Source organism: Arachis stenosperma, chromosome 5, assembly GCF_014773155.1.
Source record: "Arachis stenosperma cultivar V10309 chromosome 5, arast.V10309.gnm1.PFL2, whole genome shotgun sequence".
Taxonomy (NCBI): Eukaryota; Viridiplantae; Streptophyta; class Magnoliopsida; order Fabales; family Fabaceae; genus Arachis; species Arachis stenosperma.
Genome location: NC_080381.1, coordinates 1,224,949 through 1,242,178, shown reverse-complemented (window position 1 = coordinate 1,242,178; position 17,230 = coordinate 1,224,949). Strand labels below are relative to the sequence as shown.

Genomic DNA, 17,230 nt, shown 5'->3' with positions numbered 1-17,230 from the left:
AGGGCAAGTTAAATACTTAATCGTGGGAATAGATTACTTCACAAAGTGGATAGAAGCAGAACCATTAGCCACTATCACTGCTCAAAGAAGTCGCAGGTTCCTCTACAAAAACATCATCACAAGGTATGGGATACCTTATTCCATCACCACAGATAATGGAACCCAATTCACCGACGCCACCTTCAGAAGTTTGGTTGCCAGTATGAAAATCAAACATCAATTCACCTCGGTAGAACACCCACAAGCCAATGGGCAAGCCGAGGCAGCTAACAAAGTCATATTGGCAGGACTAAAGAAAAGATTACAGAAAGCAAAGGGAGCTTGGGCCGAAGAGCTCCCTCAAGTATTATGGGCTTATAGGACAACCCCTCAATCCACCACAGGAGAAACACCCTTCCGACTAGTCTATGGGATAGAAGCCATGATTCCCATAGAAATCAATGAGCAAAGCCCAAGGGTAATTCTCCATGATGAGGTCGGAAACGTACAGGGGCACAAAGAGGAGCTCGACTTGCTCCCCGAAGTCCGAGAGAACGCCCAGATAAGAGAAGCAGCATTAAAGCAAAGAATGGCTACCAGATACAACAAAAAAGTCATTCGAAGAACATTTGCTGAAGACGACTTGGTCCTAATCAGAAACGACATTGGAGTCAATAAATCGGGAGATGGGAAGCTCGCCGCAAATTGGAAAGGGCCATACAAAGTCAAAGAAGTGTTAGGGAAAGGTTATTATAAAGTAACCGACCTGGACGGCACTGAGTTACCAAGGTCGTGGCATGCTTGTAATTTAAAAAAGGTACTATAGTTAAAAGCGAACTCTGCTCCCTGATGTACTCTTTTCCCAAACTTCATGATTTTTTCCCAAAAGGGTTTTTTCTGGAGAAGGGTTTTTAACGAGGCATCATAGTAGAGGCTAAGGGAAAATATGCTGTCAGAACCCTTAGTAGCAAAAAGTACCTTCTCCATTTATAAAGATCTTTTTCATTTCATAATATCTCTTATAATATCCTCCTTTATTTCTATAAGTCTTTCTACGAAACGCGCCGACTTAAGCTCGACAAAACGTGAAAATCCCATGAACCGACCTAGATGGTCGTCAGGATAAAACGACGAGGTACAAGTCGGTGTAAAGAGGTTATACAAGTCGGTCGTAAAAGCTCGGGAACCAACCCGACTCATAAGTCGGAAAGAGATCCCGAGTAGGAAAACTTGGAAAACTTTGATCCACAGATCAGAGTATAATACCGAGTAGAAGAAAAACGCATCGCAAAAATAACCTAAGTCATGAAAACTCACTAAAACGAAAGTTGAGTAAAAAGGATAACAAAAGAGATATGAGAGCCTGAGAAAGTTTAAAGTTTGCACGAAGGCCTTTGCACGAAAAGGCTCAAGAAAACGACGCAAGCAAACAAAAGGTTTTTCCGAAAAAATCAAACATATCAAAATAAAAAAGCATGCATACGCGCAAAGTAACTCAAACCCTTATTCAAAAAGGGGCGCCCACTTTGATTAGAAAACCCTTATCCAAAAAAGGGAATTTATTTTGCTCAAACCCTTGTCCAAAAAAAAGGGCAACAAACAGAATATTTTGTTTACGGCCTTAAAAGGCCAAAAGCAAATTGTTCACAAACCACCAACAAATAAATATAAGTTTAAAAAAGGGGGACCCACAGGCCGGGCCCCCATATAGCCACAAAAATAAAAAGAAGTCATTTCTTGGAAGCTGCAGAGGAATCACCACCACCAGGAGGAACACCACCAGGACCGAGAGGAAGAACGGAAGAAGAACCGGAGGCATCTGCAGGACGAGGAGGAGACTCGATAATTCTCTGTCCCCGAGTCTTCAGGTCTGACTCGGAAAGGACCTCGGGGACGGGAGGATCAACGATGGCGCCGTCAATAACCACCTTGTCGGGATGGAGCGGAGAAAGATCAAAGTCGGGAGCAACAACTCTGACTTGTTCCAAGAAAATCCTCCAGGACTCCTCGGCACCATCGGCGATAGAGTCCTCCAACTCGGCATATGCGTTCCGAGAATTCAGCAAGTCCTTCCTCACGGCCACAATATCTTGAAATAAGCTGTGGTAGCTGTCTTGCGCCGTCTTCCTCAGATTAGCCTCCAAGGTACATTGGGCCCGTAGCTTACCCTCCTCCTCCTTCAGGTGATCCCTCTCCTTCCTCAACCTATCTCTCTCCTCTTTAAGCTCCTTTTCATGTTTTTCAAAAATACGAAGTCTCCCCTCTAACTCCTCAACCCTTGAGGTTGCACCCAAGGAGCTAAGGGGAGCCTTCTCGAAAATGTCTAAAAGCTTGCCGCAAACACCCGCCGTCCTAAAACTCTCCTCGGCCATGGTGGTGAGGTGGTTTCGAACAGAAACATCATCCATATGTATAAAAGGATAGATGTTCTTTCGGACGAATGCCATAGCATCCGCCTTAACCCCACCATCGAAGGAAGAAGAGCCAGACTCTGAAGTCTTGCGCTTCTTCTTCTCGGGTTCGGAGAGAATTTGGGCAGAAGGGGGTGGTCGGGGCAAGCTCGAGGAAGAAAGTACAATAAGTTGAGTAGGAGTGCCAGTGTTCTTAGGAGGAGGAGGCGGAGGGGGTGGAGAGATGACCACCCCGGACCTAGCCCGGGACTTCGCCTTAGCCTCCCGGACCCTTTGGTAGGCCTCCTGAGCATTCTTTTTTGCCATATCTACAAAAGAAACAACCAATTTACAAGTCGGTAAAATACAAAGTCGGTATAATACAAGTCGGCGGAAACTACTCGGAAATAAAGAATGCATGCACTACCTATTTGAGACTGAACGAAAGTCGGTGTTCCCTGAAGAATTTTCCTGGTATCCAAATATGGGGACCTCCCCCACGCTTCTCGGAAAAACCCTATAATGGCCGCCTCCACCTCGTCTAGATCATCTAGACCAATCTTTTCGCAAGGGGTGGCCGGCAGCCAATAAAGGGGAAAGCGAGGGGAGGAATGCTCGTCCAGGAAAAAGGGATGGTGACCCTCTACGGCTTGAACCTTGAAGAAAAAGTTTTTGAAGTCGTGGAAGGATTCGTCAAAAAGGGTGAAAATCCTCCGACCTTGAATGGCCCGGAAGGATACCCATTGTTGTTTATTGTTTAGCCCACTAAAGGGCTTAGTCATATGGAAAAGATAAAAGAAGATTCTCAAGGAAGTCGGGAAGTCCAGAGCGTGGCTTATAAACTGGTAAATCTTCAAGAAACCCCAGGAATTGGGATGAAGTTGAGTAGGGGCAACCTTACAGTGGTGCAAAACGGATACCTCAAAATCCGAGAAAGGAAGAAAAACACCCAAACGGGTGATCATGCATTCATACATAAAGAAAAAAGGAGGGGCTGCCTCATCAACTCTCCCAAAACAGACCCGGTCTTCAGGACCCGGGATTATTAGCTCATATTTGGGCTCGTCCTCGTCCGAAGTACAGAGCCTATGATGAGTACGAAGGTGGGTGATGAACTCAGCGTCAACCAACGGTTCCTCCCCAAGGACCGTATCGTCAACCCACTGAGAAAGAATGTCTACAGAAGCCATTTTTTACAAAGCAGAAAGTGGCAGAAAACCTACAAAAAGGAAAAAGAAAAAGAAAATCAAAAAACAAGGCCACTAAAGAGGGAAGATTCGAAACTAGAATCTACGGGTCAACCTATCTACTCGCCAAACAAACATGCAAACATAAAGCATGGCATAAATAAAACAAAACTAACCTTTATCCGAAAATGAAGGTAGGGGAAAACAGAAGCCTTCAAACGCAAGAATGCAGCACGAACAAGATAAGGAGAAAGTTTGAAAGATTGCAGAAACGGAAAATGGAAAGAGAGGGAAAGAATTTATAAAAAAAGGATAAGGGGCATAATGGTAAAAAGCGAGGCAGTCATTAATGAGACTGCACCGTTACCAAAGCCCCCAATCCCTAAATGATCCCTCAACGGACACGACGCTTGAAGTGACGTAACTGTCAGAAACCAAAAGTCGCGAAAATCACGTCGGTTTCCAAGATCCGTGCTCTTTCAAACAAGTCGACTACGAACCCGAGTTGAATACTTGAACCCAAACCTTAAAGAAAATTTGGGCTCAAGTAGGGGCACTGTTCATACCCTGGCCCAATGATGAGAGCCCAGGTCCAATCGAAAGGCCTGATCCATTAGATTAAGCCTAGCAAAGCACCACCTCCATGCAAGAGGTCGGTGTCAATCCCGACTTTGTACGAAGAAGTCGGTTGTGAGATTAGCTGGCAGATAAATACTCATTCAAATGAGTAACCGCCCCTAAAATCTCTCTAACCACTTCATAAAGCTATATCTTAACCTCCCTAAGATAATGGGACGGTTATTATTCTAAAGATACGGCACTACTCCAGCGGTGGTTATTGGCTCACCACTATAAGTACACTGACACACCTCAGGTATTCCTAAGTCCAATACTCTCTAAGACCTGCTTGCACCCTTGCTAACTTAAGCATCGGAGTGTCCTTGCAGGTACCACCCCCCATTCCCACGCGAGCACAAGTCGGAAGGAGTTTCCCGAGTTGCGGACACACCAGAAAATCACTTCCATCATACACTTGGGCCGCCAGACGCCATCCATTGGACTAATCTCCGGTTACCTACCGTAACAAGTCCCAAAGTTGTCTCTAACGTTTTAATCGTCCTATTTAAATGATACATAAAAATAAATTTTAATTTTATCCTTCAATAATATTAATTTTTTACTATACATAGTATTTAATTATTTTTGGATCACATCTAAGTAAATTACACTTAATCATATTATTTCATTTTAAATAAATTAATTTTTTTATAATTTTACGCATAAAAATTTTTAGTTATCATAAAATGTTTGTAGAATGATTAGTATATAAACTTGTGGAAAAGAAAAAATAATATATATACAATAAAATATAAATTATACTTTTTGTCTCTAATGTATCAAAATTCTTTAAAATTATAAAAAATAAATTTAAAGTAATGTGATTAAGTGTAATTTATTTATATGTAATTAAAAAATAATTGAATACTATGTACAGTAAAAAATTAAAATTATTGAAAGATAAAATTAAATTAAAATTTATTTTTATGTATCGTTTTTGTCCCTAATGTTTTCGTCCTATTTAAGTCCTAACGTTTTAAAATCGTCTCAATTTTGTTCTACCGTCAATTCTGTTAACGGATCCCTAACGGCGACAGGACAACATTGAGTCAATTTTAAAATATTAGGAACTTAAATATTGAAACGTTAAGGATAATTTTGGGACTTACTCCAAATGTTAAGAATAAAAACGATACTTTACTCAAATAATAACTTAATTATTAAATTAATTATTCATTTATTTCAATCCGGTAACTTTAAAATAATTCATCTAATTATAAATAATAAAAATTCATATACAGTTATTTTTAGATAAAATTAATAATTTTTAAATATTAATTTCTCATAAATACAACTATAAGTGACTTTTTACCATTATAAAGACCCATATTTTTACATTCTACTTGACCGAAGTATAACTGGTTGGACGAAGAAGAATCGAACTTCTCTTCACAAAAAACCGAAATATACCTCGAAATGCTCAACAATACTGAAACAACAAACAAATATATAATCTAATTTAATAACTAATTTTTGTATACACATTATATTTTATAATAGTTGAATGATGCACGTCAAGTCTTTATTTTCCATCAAACGAGGCGTTAATTGGATTCAGTTACATGCATTTGTCTGTTTTAGATGATACGCATTACATTAACTGATTGACTTAGCTTGAAAGATTATTTTCCTAATTGTGAAGTACATGGTGGTCCTGACGATCATTAATGTGATTACAATCTAGCATATCAAAGGTATAACAAGTTCTTAAAAAGATCAGAAATAAAGCACACTATTCACTTGAAAATCAAAGTAACAACGGGTCGGGAAGTACGCACCATGTAGTAGGGGACAGATGCATTTGTCATAACTCATAATAGAAATGAAGTTGCATCCATATACATGACACATCAAAATGACTAAGCTTTGAGGAAGAGGAAAATGTTGATATATGCAAATGACATGTGGAATGTAAACTCTGTATTGTCAAATTAGGAAGCCATAATAATAATTTTTGGGAGGAATCTCTACGTGGGGCATGTGATGTATGTATGTATGTATGTATGTATATGCATGCGTTATGCATATATATACACTTTCCATATCGATTTGGGTCCCTCACTTCACTCTCTCATTGCAGATTCTCTGCACTCTTTCACAGCATCTATCCAATTAGGGAGCCAACCAAAGCAAATTGCAATTGCAATTGCAATTACAAACAATCACTCACTCACACTTTTTTTTATGAGGTTGCGTTTATTTATAAAGACAGGACACTGAGACATAAAATTATGTTTGATAGAGGAGATATAGATAAAGATAGTATGTTCAAAGATACTGAATTAGTAACATAACTTATTTTTTTATTATTTTTATAATTTTTTATAATTATATTTTTTTATTATTATATTTTTTATCTCAAATTTTTTATCACTAAATAAAATACAAAAATACAAAATTTTATGTCTATATCTATCAGTGTCTTATCCTATCCTGTTCTAAAAAACAAACGCAGCTTAATTTACTAACTTTGTTATTGCTGAAAAGTGTAACTCCTTTTCTGTGCAGGTCACGTGCTGCATAATCTCATATCTAAATTTACCCTTTTCTAAATTTTTTTTTTTAATCATCAAGTTAGATTCTGATATAAAAGATTGGGGTGGTGTGTTATGTTACATTGAGAAAGGTTATTATTGTTGAGAGCAAAAAGCAATGGCCTTATTAGAAGATCATCATCATCTTTCATCATCAAATGAGTTTTCCAACTTCGTTGTGTATGATACTATTTCTGCAACCCCTTTTAGCAGCCATGGAAGTTCATCTACTTCTTTCTTGGTAGAAGAAAACAAGGTGGAAGAGTATGGAGAGAGGACAGCAACACGAAAACGGCAATCGGGTGAAGCAGGGCAAGGGAAGAAGAAGAGAAGGAGAAAGCCAAGGGTATGCAAGAACAAAGAAGAAGCTGAGAATCAAAGAATGATCCACATTACTGTTGAAAGGAACAGAAGGAAGCTGATGAATGAGCATCTTGCTGTTCTTCGCTCACTCATGCCTGAATCCTATGTCCAAAGGGTTTCTTTCAAAACCTCATTCTCTTCTCAAAAAAGCTTTTTGAAAGAAATGATTTCATGATTCATAACAAGTATACTAATTGAAAATTGAATGATTTAAAATGTTAATTAGGGTGATCAAGCATCAATAGTAGGTGGAGCTATAGAGTTTGTGAAGGAGCTAGAGCAGCTGTTGCAGTGTCTTGAGGCTCAAAAGTTGAAGCTTGTACATCAAGGAATGGCAGCACAACAATCCAACAAGAATAACAATGAAGATGAGTTGATGATGATGATGATGATGGTGATGGGATCAGCCCCTTTTTCCCATTTCTTTGTGCATCCTCAGTTCACTTGGTCTCAGGCTCCAAACAAATATGCTTCCCATCACAACAAAACTAACAATAATAATCAAGCAGCCATGGCTGACATTGAGGTTACTTTGATTGAAACCCATGCAAACCTCAGAATCCTCTCAAGGAAAAGCCCCAAGCAACTTTCAAAGTTGCTTTCTGGTTTTCAGAATCTCTCTCTCACCATTTTGCATCTCAATGTCACCTCCATGGACCCCTTAGTACTCTATTCCATTAGCGCCAAGGTATGTTAATTCTGTTACTATTATACTTACTATTTGATTAATGAATAATGTTGTCCTTATTTAGAAAAATTCATTGTTTATTAATTCAAATGAAGGTTGAAGAAGAATGCCAACTTGGTTCTGTAGATGACATTGCAAGTGCAGTTCACAACTTGCTTAAAATGATTGAAGAAGAAGATTCCCTTTGCAGTTTATACGGTGAAGTTACCAAATCAACCCCCTCTCCCCTTCAAGACTCACTAGAGAATTCAAACACAGAATATTCTCTTAGCTAGCTCTGCTTTTTCTTTTTAAATTTATTGTCTGTTTTAATTAATTTCTCAATCAGGTGTGCATAGTTTTAAGTGTTAATTATTCTAAGAACTAATGTTGTTTATTAGAGTCCTTCTAAGTACATGTTTTGAGAACATTTTGCACCAAACTTGAGAGTGGTTTAATTTTGGTTAAAATGTAAAAAAGCAAAGGGGAAAAAATAAAAGTACTGACAAGGTTTTATCTTGTTTGCAGTGCTGAATGGATGTATTGTCCTACATTGCCTTAACACTAATAAGTACTTCACTTAGCTTCCTTTGTTTTCTTTCTCAATATGATTATTATAATATTAATCTCAATTTATTTATTAATATATAAACAAGAATGGTTTTCATTAATTGTCTAGCTATTTGGATGAAACTATAATAACAACAAATGCAAACCAAAATAGGCATTTTAATTTCCACCGTATGATGGTGTTGTTGTACTTACATACATTACAAACTTTGTGTTTAAAATAATATATAATATATAATGTATGTACTTGTTAGTTGACTTACTCACTTACCCAGGAAAAAGCTCTCTATTATTATACAGCAGGAAGATGAAGTAGAAAACAAAACTGGCCAGGTATCTAGGTTGTGACCACACTTAATATTTTTTTTTTTAATGTTTATTTTAATTATTTGAGTTGTGGACCGAAGGGATAGTAAATATTTTAGATAAGTCACCAGCCATTACTTTGTCCAGAAAGGTATAATATAAGTAATAAAAAGAAAGAATCAGCTTAGAACATTTAAAGATACATTTTGGACTCATTTGAGTTTGGTATAAGTGGTTATTGTCTTTGTTAGAACTAGCGGTGTGCATGGCTCGGTCCGGTCTGAAGATTTGATCCGGTTTTGAATACTTTAAAGACTAATTTGGTGTGATTTTATTGGGTCTAGGGCCGGCTAAAGATCTCAAAAATAGACCTGATCATTATTTCGGGTTGGGTCCGTGTCTTAGTTTGGGTCACCCGAACTCGACCCGGTGGCCCGGTCATCATACACAATTAATATTTTGTGTTATTAGTGATGGATGATGGTTATTTTTATGTGAAATTTAAATATTGTAAACCTTAATATTTTGTGCTATTAGTCATTATAAGACTATAAGTTAATGTTTTATGTTTAAAATGTATAAGACTTTAAACTAATGCATAATATTGTGTTATTTGTATTGATTTAAATATTTGGAGTTATTAGACAATATTAGTATTGATTATGGTTATACTTTAATTTTAGAGAAGAGTTGGTTCTTGTTATATTTTTCTAAGTGAATTTTACTATGTCAAATAATGGTTGGAGTCTTGAAATTTGGATATTTTCACATACTAGCTTACAAGAAGGTATCAAGATAATGTAATGTTAATGGCCCGATTTTTACCTGATATAATCATGACCCGAAAGTGTATAAGTTTTATTGGATCTAAAGTTGGATTCAGGCCTAACCAATAGGCCCGTTATATATTTCGGACTGGGTCTGTGTTACAACAAATCCGATTTCATCCGACCCATGCACACCCCTATTAGAGATGTGGGTACAAATACATTGAATCATGAAAAAATGTAACACATTTTTTTTTTTTGCATTTTAATAAAGTAAAATTTAACCAATGTTGCTATATATCTTATATAATAATTAAATTTATTTTGTCAATCTATATATAGAGGCATGAATCATGAATACTCATTCGTAAAAGTTCTATTAAGCTCAATTAAGGAAAAAAGGGATTAAGATTTTAATTTAGCCCAATAGTATATATTCTCATATTGTTGGCAAAGAGAAACAAAATGAGAATAATGTATGGATGTAAATTAATTTCATTTTGAGGCTCTACGACATGGTGTTGGTACATTGGGATAAGTGATACGTTTTTTTAATAATTTTGAAAAGAAATGCAAAACTTTGGTTTGTTTTAATTCTTAGCTTCCAAATTTGTTTCTTTGTTTGCAATTGATGTGTTCATTAAGACAGAGTGTCGAGTAGTGAAAGCTAGAAGCAGATACAGACATGCATGGATGATTCCCTACATAACTTTGTTGTAGTGGGGATAGATTTCTTTGCAGTGTGGTCTTAGCTTGCAAACTGCCAAACAATCAAATCATTATATACTATTCCCTATATATTCTTATTACTATAAATTAACTAGATAAAAAATAGATCCTAAAATTTTTACAATATATTTGAGCCGATCAAATTCATTGACAAATTCAAAATTAAATATACTAAAAAAAATGTAGTTTTAAGCTTTTATTTATTGTTCTATGAAAATACAAATAATTAATGGCTTCTTTTTTTTTTGAGTCCCCCCTCCCCAACTAATCATATGACAAAATTTGAAGTTCAATAGGACACATCACCTTCCCTTGTTGGTTACTGTTAGCATTTGAGTTTTTCTATGGATTGATAAAATTGTCCGTTGATGTAAGAATAATGTTTTTATTGTTGCATAATGTATATTAATTTTAATGTTTAAATAAATTGTAAAAATTAAATAGGTTTTATTTTTTGTGACGGTTTTTTGTCACTAAAAATAATTCAAAAAGTTGTCATGAAAATTATCGTCACAAAAAATGCAGTGATAATCATTAATGTCTAGAAGAGTGAAAGAAAAGAAAGCTCATTCAGAATAATAGAGGCCATGGAATTGGTTAACAACCTTTTAAGCACGATATTATAATGTGATAGCCCTTTTTTTCAAAACTACTCTATTTTTATGGAACACTTTCATTATCCACTAGTATAGTTTTTTCTGCAATATCAAAGCGTGGTTCGGCATTGTGAGTTTGTGACCTACCTAATTTCATAATGTTTTGAGTGCAATGCAATCATTCTTGAACTTCTTATGATAACAAAGACCCGAGAAGGTGTTAAATTAAGTCCTGATGGTGGAGTACACAAACTTTTTAGAAAATGGACAAAAAAAAGGAACTAATTAAAATACTTGATACAACAAAGGATGGATTAGATAAATGCAGTTCACTGATTCAGACATGCACAAAATAAGTTGAGTCGTGTGATACATTAGACTTATAACATATAATATATATGTTTGCAAGGAAAAATAACAAAAATTAGTTAATTATAAGCCAAAAATTCGTACATTCAACAATTTAAAAACCGCATGCATATGCAAAATTCATATTAATTAGTTGTTGACTGCTTTTTTTTTATTTATTATTTAATTTTTTCTCGTATTTATCTAAATATAAATAAGAGATACATAGAGAACAAAAGATGAGCAGTAACTAAGTCTACATACAATCTCACCACCCACGATATTTTCTTGATTATTTTGAGCAGTTTAACTTTCAGAAACTAATTATAGCATCTAACTAATTTAGATTTATTGAATGAGCTACTCGTCTACTTAAGCAAATATAGACACATCGAACCTAGGGGTGGGAACGGGGCGGGTAGAGGCAGGTTTTTGCTCTACCCGACCCCGTCCCACCGTACAACAATTCGTCTCACTTCTATCCGCGAGTAATAAAATGTTGAACCCTAACCCGTCTCTGCGGGTATCCGCCCCGCCCCTACTCGTCCCGCCCCTATAATTATTAAAATCTAATAAATAAAATTAAATTTCAAAATTTATATAACCATCATCACATACATAACATAAATTAAAGTAAAAATTTAAATATGATACAATATTATTAATCATTTATTAATTATTTTACATATATTATATATTAAAATTATATATATTATATATATAGCGAGGCGGGTAGGGGCGGGTATTACCTAAACCCGACCCCGTCCCGCCCCTCCCAAAAATCTGTCCCGCTAAAAACCTGCCCCAATGCGGAGCGGGTAATTACCATTCCCGAGCAGATAGGAACGGGGTGGGTACCCACGAATTCGGGTGGTGTTGCCATCCCTAATTCGAACCTCGTTTTATGTATGCAACAATTTAGTTGTTTATAAAGCATTGTTAAATAAAATTTAAATCTGTATTCGATTACTTTTTAACCGAACAAAAAATTATAGAATCTCCTAGTTGTTTTCCTTGATAACCCAAATGCAAAGGCAAACGAGATATAATATCTCTTATCTCACTAAGATCGAGTATAAATGTATAAGACTATTTATTGGACCAACTTGTTTACTTTAGTCGCTATTTATTAGTGAGCTAAACTTAAAATTATAGCATGCTTAAAGTTGGGTGAAAACTCAAGTGCAGTTAATTTCATATGAAGTTGAAAGTTGAGAGTCGTTAGACGACAATTTAGTCAAATCTGTCAAATCATTTACCGACTCTCAACTATCAACTTCACATGAAATAATTCTTCTAAACTATTTTGTTGTTTTGGCGTGTGAAAAAGAGCAAGTATCGAAAGCAGGTAAAGATGATTTGAATGGTTGATGATGGCGGAATCATTCACCATGACTGTATTAAGAAACAGGATTAGGACTTAGGAGAGTTAGGACAACCACAAGTCACAAGTCACAAGTCACAACCTAGTCTAACCCGAACAAAGAACGAACCAATTCATTCCCCTTATTCACCATGAATCCAACTATATGTCTCTTTCATATTACTAAACAGGTTCCTATCATTTCATTTCATGATATCAAATCCATATGCTTTTAATCGGTGCTTTATTATTATTAACGCGCATATATGTATGACTTTAACACAGTTTAACACACAAAAGTCTTGTAACATAAGTACTACATGAATACACATCAATGTAATTTTACATTGTAAACTGAAATATCGACTGATAAAGATTTTTCTGTTCCAAAAGATACATATATGATTTCATAGTTTGATTGAAATTAGAAAGAAAAATGAAAGGGAATCTAAAGATTGATCATCCTCATGGCCCAATTGGAGTGACAAGCAGACATAATAATTTAAGGGCTTGTTGTTCAATAATGAAGATTGGAGAGGACTATGGTCCTTAATACCAACCCTGTGTGTCACCACATCATAAATCAACATCATGCACACATTCATGGTCTACTAATTGGATAGCACAACCAGCACATTATGAAAGGGAAACCTTCAATGTGCCTTCTCCATCCTTATATAGTATACATCATTTTCATCTCCACAATGTTTTAAATGATTCAACTAATATATATTTTTGATGATATAGCAATCAAAATTAATATTGTAATAGTAGTACTTTTATTGTTAATATAGTTTAATACTGTATTGTTATTGAGAACTAGAAATTACCACTGATGATTCATTTGATGATAGAGAAATTCTTGGATAAACCACTCTCTAGTATACACATTTAAATAATTCATTTAATGTATAAATGCATTGTTTAAGAAATTGAGATTAAGATTCTATTACTAGAATGAGACTTGATAGAGAAATCATGTGAAAACTGAAAACAGAATTATGAGAAAGAAAGTGCCAATACTTTCAGTTACCGGGGTGATAGTTCGATGCATAGATTTGGAGCATCATCATAGCAAGAAGAAGAACAACATGTGACTTCCAAGTTCCAAGAATATTGCTACAACAAAGATAAACATAATAATCATCACACTGGTTAATGTACATATAAAGATTCAATCATATCTAGCATTAAGATCTTCACACACAAAATTGGTCAATCTCCTTTTCAATCATCATCATCATATCTATATCAGAAAGAGAATTGAAATTAACATAAAAAAATAAAATAAAATGAGACACTTGTCATCATAAAGGTAAAATCCCCTGCCTTCCCCTGCAATTTCTTCCACTAAGAGAGAATCTTCCACCTGAGAATGATCTCTTCATTGAAATTGGACTCAGAACACAATGCAACACTCTTCTTCTATAGCTTGATTTGCTACTTTCACCCATTGATGATGATGATCTCTTTGAAGTGCCAACTTCTTCATTTGAATCTTGATCATGATTCATGTGAAGAACATCAGCTACTGAAAGTGTAACACCATTTTGAAAGGAATGGTCCATAGACACTGATCTTCTTATTGATTCATAGTAATCCTCATCTCTAATCTCAGCATGCCTTCCCCTCAAATTCCCCAAGTCACTGAAAGCTCTGAATGCATTATTAGTCTTTGGAACTTCTCTGTTACCATTCAGTGCACCTTCGTCCGACACCACATCCAATAATTCATCACTCTCCCTTGTTCCATTATCCACATTTTCATCTACATGAACCACATTCTCAGAAGAACCTCCATTTCTTGCTGAAGAAGGTAGTTCCAACACCTGGGGTGCCGGCGGCAGCGCATGAAATGGCACTGCAGCATTGAAGGTGAAAAGCGTGGCGCGGCAAAGAGGGCAATTGGAGTGAGACTTGAGCCATGTATCAATGCAAAGAATGTGAAAAGCATGGCTACACTTTGGCAAGAGCCGAATGCTCTCGCCATCTTGGAACTCGCTGAGGCAAACGGAACAATCCGTTACCTCAACGAGTCCTTCGCCTTTCTTGTACTTGCAAACAGTTATGGTCTTGATGAGTGCCTCATCTAGACCAGTTGTTGAGGCATGCCATGGCTCATGGAGTGAAGGGTTGTGGTTGTCTTCCAAAATCTCAACATTTGTTACTTCTTCTTCATGTTCTGCTGAGGATGATTCTCTTCTGCCACAGTACTTGGAAATTATGGTGTAGTAACTCACAAGGAGAAAAGCACTTGCCAACACTCCAATGATTGCAATAACAAGAGGTGAGAAATTCGGACCTGAATCTTCATCAGGGAATTCAAATGGAGGAGGAGGAGGTGGAGGGTACACTGTATAACACCACTGTGGACAGTACAAGCTGCAAAATCCTTGAGAACAGTCTTTGCTGTTCACATATGGAACCCAAGTTCTTGGGTTGCCAAGAGATGCCATGACATCAGAACCTTACAACAAAAAATAACTATATACTAATATTTAGTACTAGTATAAGCCATCTAATAATCATGGGGTTTTAAAGGAGAAGAAGAAGAAGAATATGCTATGAATTATAAACCATTAACTACCACCGAGAACAATTGAAATGGAACTTATGATACAAGAGAATAGGAGGAGCTTTTCTTGTTCACTGAAGCAAAAACACAAACAGAAGATGGGCATGAGATATGTTATCATGACATGAAATCTAACTGGTGGTTGATATTGTTATGAGAAGCTTTTTATCTGATAAGAATTATTAACTAGCACACAAGCAAAAGATAAGAGGGGGTAATGTTGTTTCTTATAAGATTATATGTTTGCAAGTGAAAGGGGGCAAGAAGACAGTGAGAATGTGTGTTTTCTATGAAAGGGGAAAAAGATAGCGTGGAAAAGGGGCCAAAGACAATGAAAATGGGAATACTTTTACTTTTTTTTTTATTTCCCCTTTTTCTTTTTTCTGTTCATAGCTTTCTCTGCTCTCTAGTTTTTATCTCTTTTGGTTAACTTACAATGGTTTGTTGTCTAATAAGGACGTGGTGGTCAAGGTCATGTTGGTTGAGAATTTATTAACAATAATCATTTCATTATTTATTTATTTATCTTTTCTTGATGAATTGAATGAGTGCTTTATAAAGTGAAATCTAAAATTAGCTCCAATAAGTTCATTAATGTGTGTTTGTGGAGCCAATTTTGGCCGTCACGTTAGCTTTGTCATTGTGCTTTGACACAAAAGTGTTAAGACTTAAGAGTCATGCTTTTGTTGCTATGAATTCATTCACCGATGTTATGTACCACTTTTTTTTTTTTTGTTTCCCACGGAATCTCCCAATCCGTCAGGCTAATGACTAATCCACCGCGGTACTGAACTCTATTTAAGGGTTTGTCGTTGGCCAATGGGTTGCTGCATGCACAAGGCGAGATTCGAACTCCCGACACTTGCTTAAGCGGACTAGTGAGCTAACCACTAGACCAAACCAACTTGGTTTTATGTACCAGTTTAATGTTGATATTTTGGATATAAATAAGGAAAAGTCTATGAGGCAGAAACTTTTGTGTTTTGTGGTCAGCATTTACTTATCAAAAGAAAAGTGAGTGATCTCTTATCATTAGATGTAATCTCACACCATTAAAAACACTATTGATGGCCAATTGATGGTTACAAAACACAAAAGTTACTGGCCCTATCACTCCTCTATAAATAATTCAAAATGAAATGTCCTAATAACTTGTGCAACTTGGTTAATACTTGAGTTGAGTGAAAGTAGATTGTACTCTCTTGAAAGAAAAATAAAAGATCTCAAGAACAGAATAGCAGGGAATTGATATGTTTTGGTAACACAATGACAAGGTACCATTTTTATTATTATTATTTTTTTAATTTTTGGGTGGGCCTTCAACATATGACTATTCTGTGTTATTCTACTTTGCATATATTCTCCTCATGATTCCATCACTGAGTATGTTGCTCCCCTAACTAAAGCTCCAATGTGGGACTAACTTGTTCCTAAAGAAATACAAGTTAGATTATCATTTTTCCACTTTTTATATGAAAAAAAGTAGGAGATTATATTTGCCAAGTTACACTAAACTATATTTGCTAGTCAACTTTAGATTACGAGAATATATGCTCGGAGAAATAAAGTTACAGTTAAAAATTAAATACTTGGTTTGTGTCTTAAATCAAGTTAGAGTCAGATATATTTGTGACTTGTCACCTAAAACCTAACCAACCATTTTGCTCAAAAGTTGGGACCATCATCATCTTCACTTGCTAGTTGCTATCTATGTAGGAGGGTTTCCCTCTCTCAGAAGCTACCCATTTAATGCACTTCTTGTTCTCATCTAGGAAGTGCCATATCCAATGATATATAACTTGCATAGGATATAGTATATATGTAATTAATAAGAGTCTTTGGGTCTAGCTACCCTTGTTGTGATCACAAGAAGCAAAATAAATTAAAATAGGTTGTGAATTGTGAAATTGTGACTTTATATTTTGTTTTTCCTTCCTTTGATGCACTTCCATTTTCAACCATTCCGTCACAAAATACTACTGTATAATAATAAGGGAAAGTATGAGGAGCCAATGAAATATTTGTACAATGTGTACAATGGAGGTTTATGGAGAGTTAGAGATATAAACCACTTGAAGTACTCGGATGATTATTCTAGATAGTATGGGAGATGTTCATTTTGTAATTTAATAACCCATTATACACATTATACAAATAGTCTATTGTCTCCCTAGCAGGATCCAATAATAATAATAGTACTTCAAGTGGTTTATATATTGAGTTATTTTTTCTTTAGAT

At 35.8% G+C, this 17,230-nt stretch overlaps 2 protein-coding genes across 5 annotated transcripts; one reads left to right on the top strand and one right to left on the bottom strand.

Moving 5' to 3' along the window:
- Positions 1–6,260: 6,260 nt before the first annotated feature.
- Positions 6,261–8,242, top strand: LOC130983011 (transcription factor bHLH71-like). Of its 2 annotated transcripts, XM_057907176.1 has the most exons (4): positions 6,261–6,363; positions 6,922–7,186; positions 7,298–7,759; positions 7,855–8,242. In XM_057907176.1, the coding sequence occupies exons 1-4, from the start codon at positions 6,359–6,361 to the stop codon at positions 8,032–8,034; spliced, it is 912 nt and encodes a 303-aa protein (XP_057763159.1). In that variant the 5' UTR covers positions 6,261–6,358; the 3' UTR covers positions 8,035–8,242. The 2 variants fall into 2 exon arrangements, with proteins under 2 accessions (XP_057763159.1, XP_057763158.1); XM_057907175.1 differs by lacking the exon at positions 6,261–6,363 and having other exon boundaries at positions 6,809–7,186.
- A 4,524-nt stretch (positions 8,243–12,766) lies between these two features.
- Positions 12,767–15,345, bottom strand: LOC130979956 (RING-H2 finger protein ATL52-like). Of its 3 annotated transcripts, none has more exons than XM_057903527.1 (3): positions 13,787–15,345; positions 13,441–13,536; positions 12,767–12,978 (listed from the first exon to the last, which is right to left on the bottom strand). In XM_057903527.1, exons 1-2 carry the CDS (start codon positions 14,871–14,873, stop codon positions 13,487–13,489), a joined length of 1,137 nt encoding a protein of 378 aa, XP_057759510.1. In that variant the 5' UTR covers positions 14,874–15,345; the 3' UTR covers positions 12,767–12,978; positions 13,441–13,486. The 3 variants fall into 3 exon arrangements, with proteins under 3 accessions (XP_057759510.1, XP_057759509.1, XP_057759508.1); XM_057903526.1 differs by having other exon boundaries at positions 12,814–12,978; positions 13,451–13,536; XM_057903525.1 differs by lacking the exons at positions 12,767–12,978; positions 13,441–13,536 and having other exon boundaries at positions 13,543–15,340.
- Positions 15,346–17,230: the final 1,885 nt, after the last annotated feature.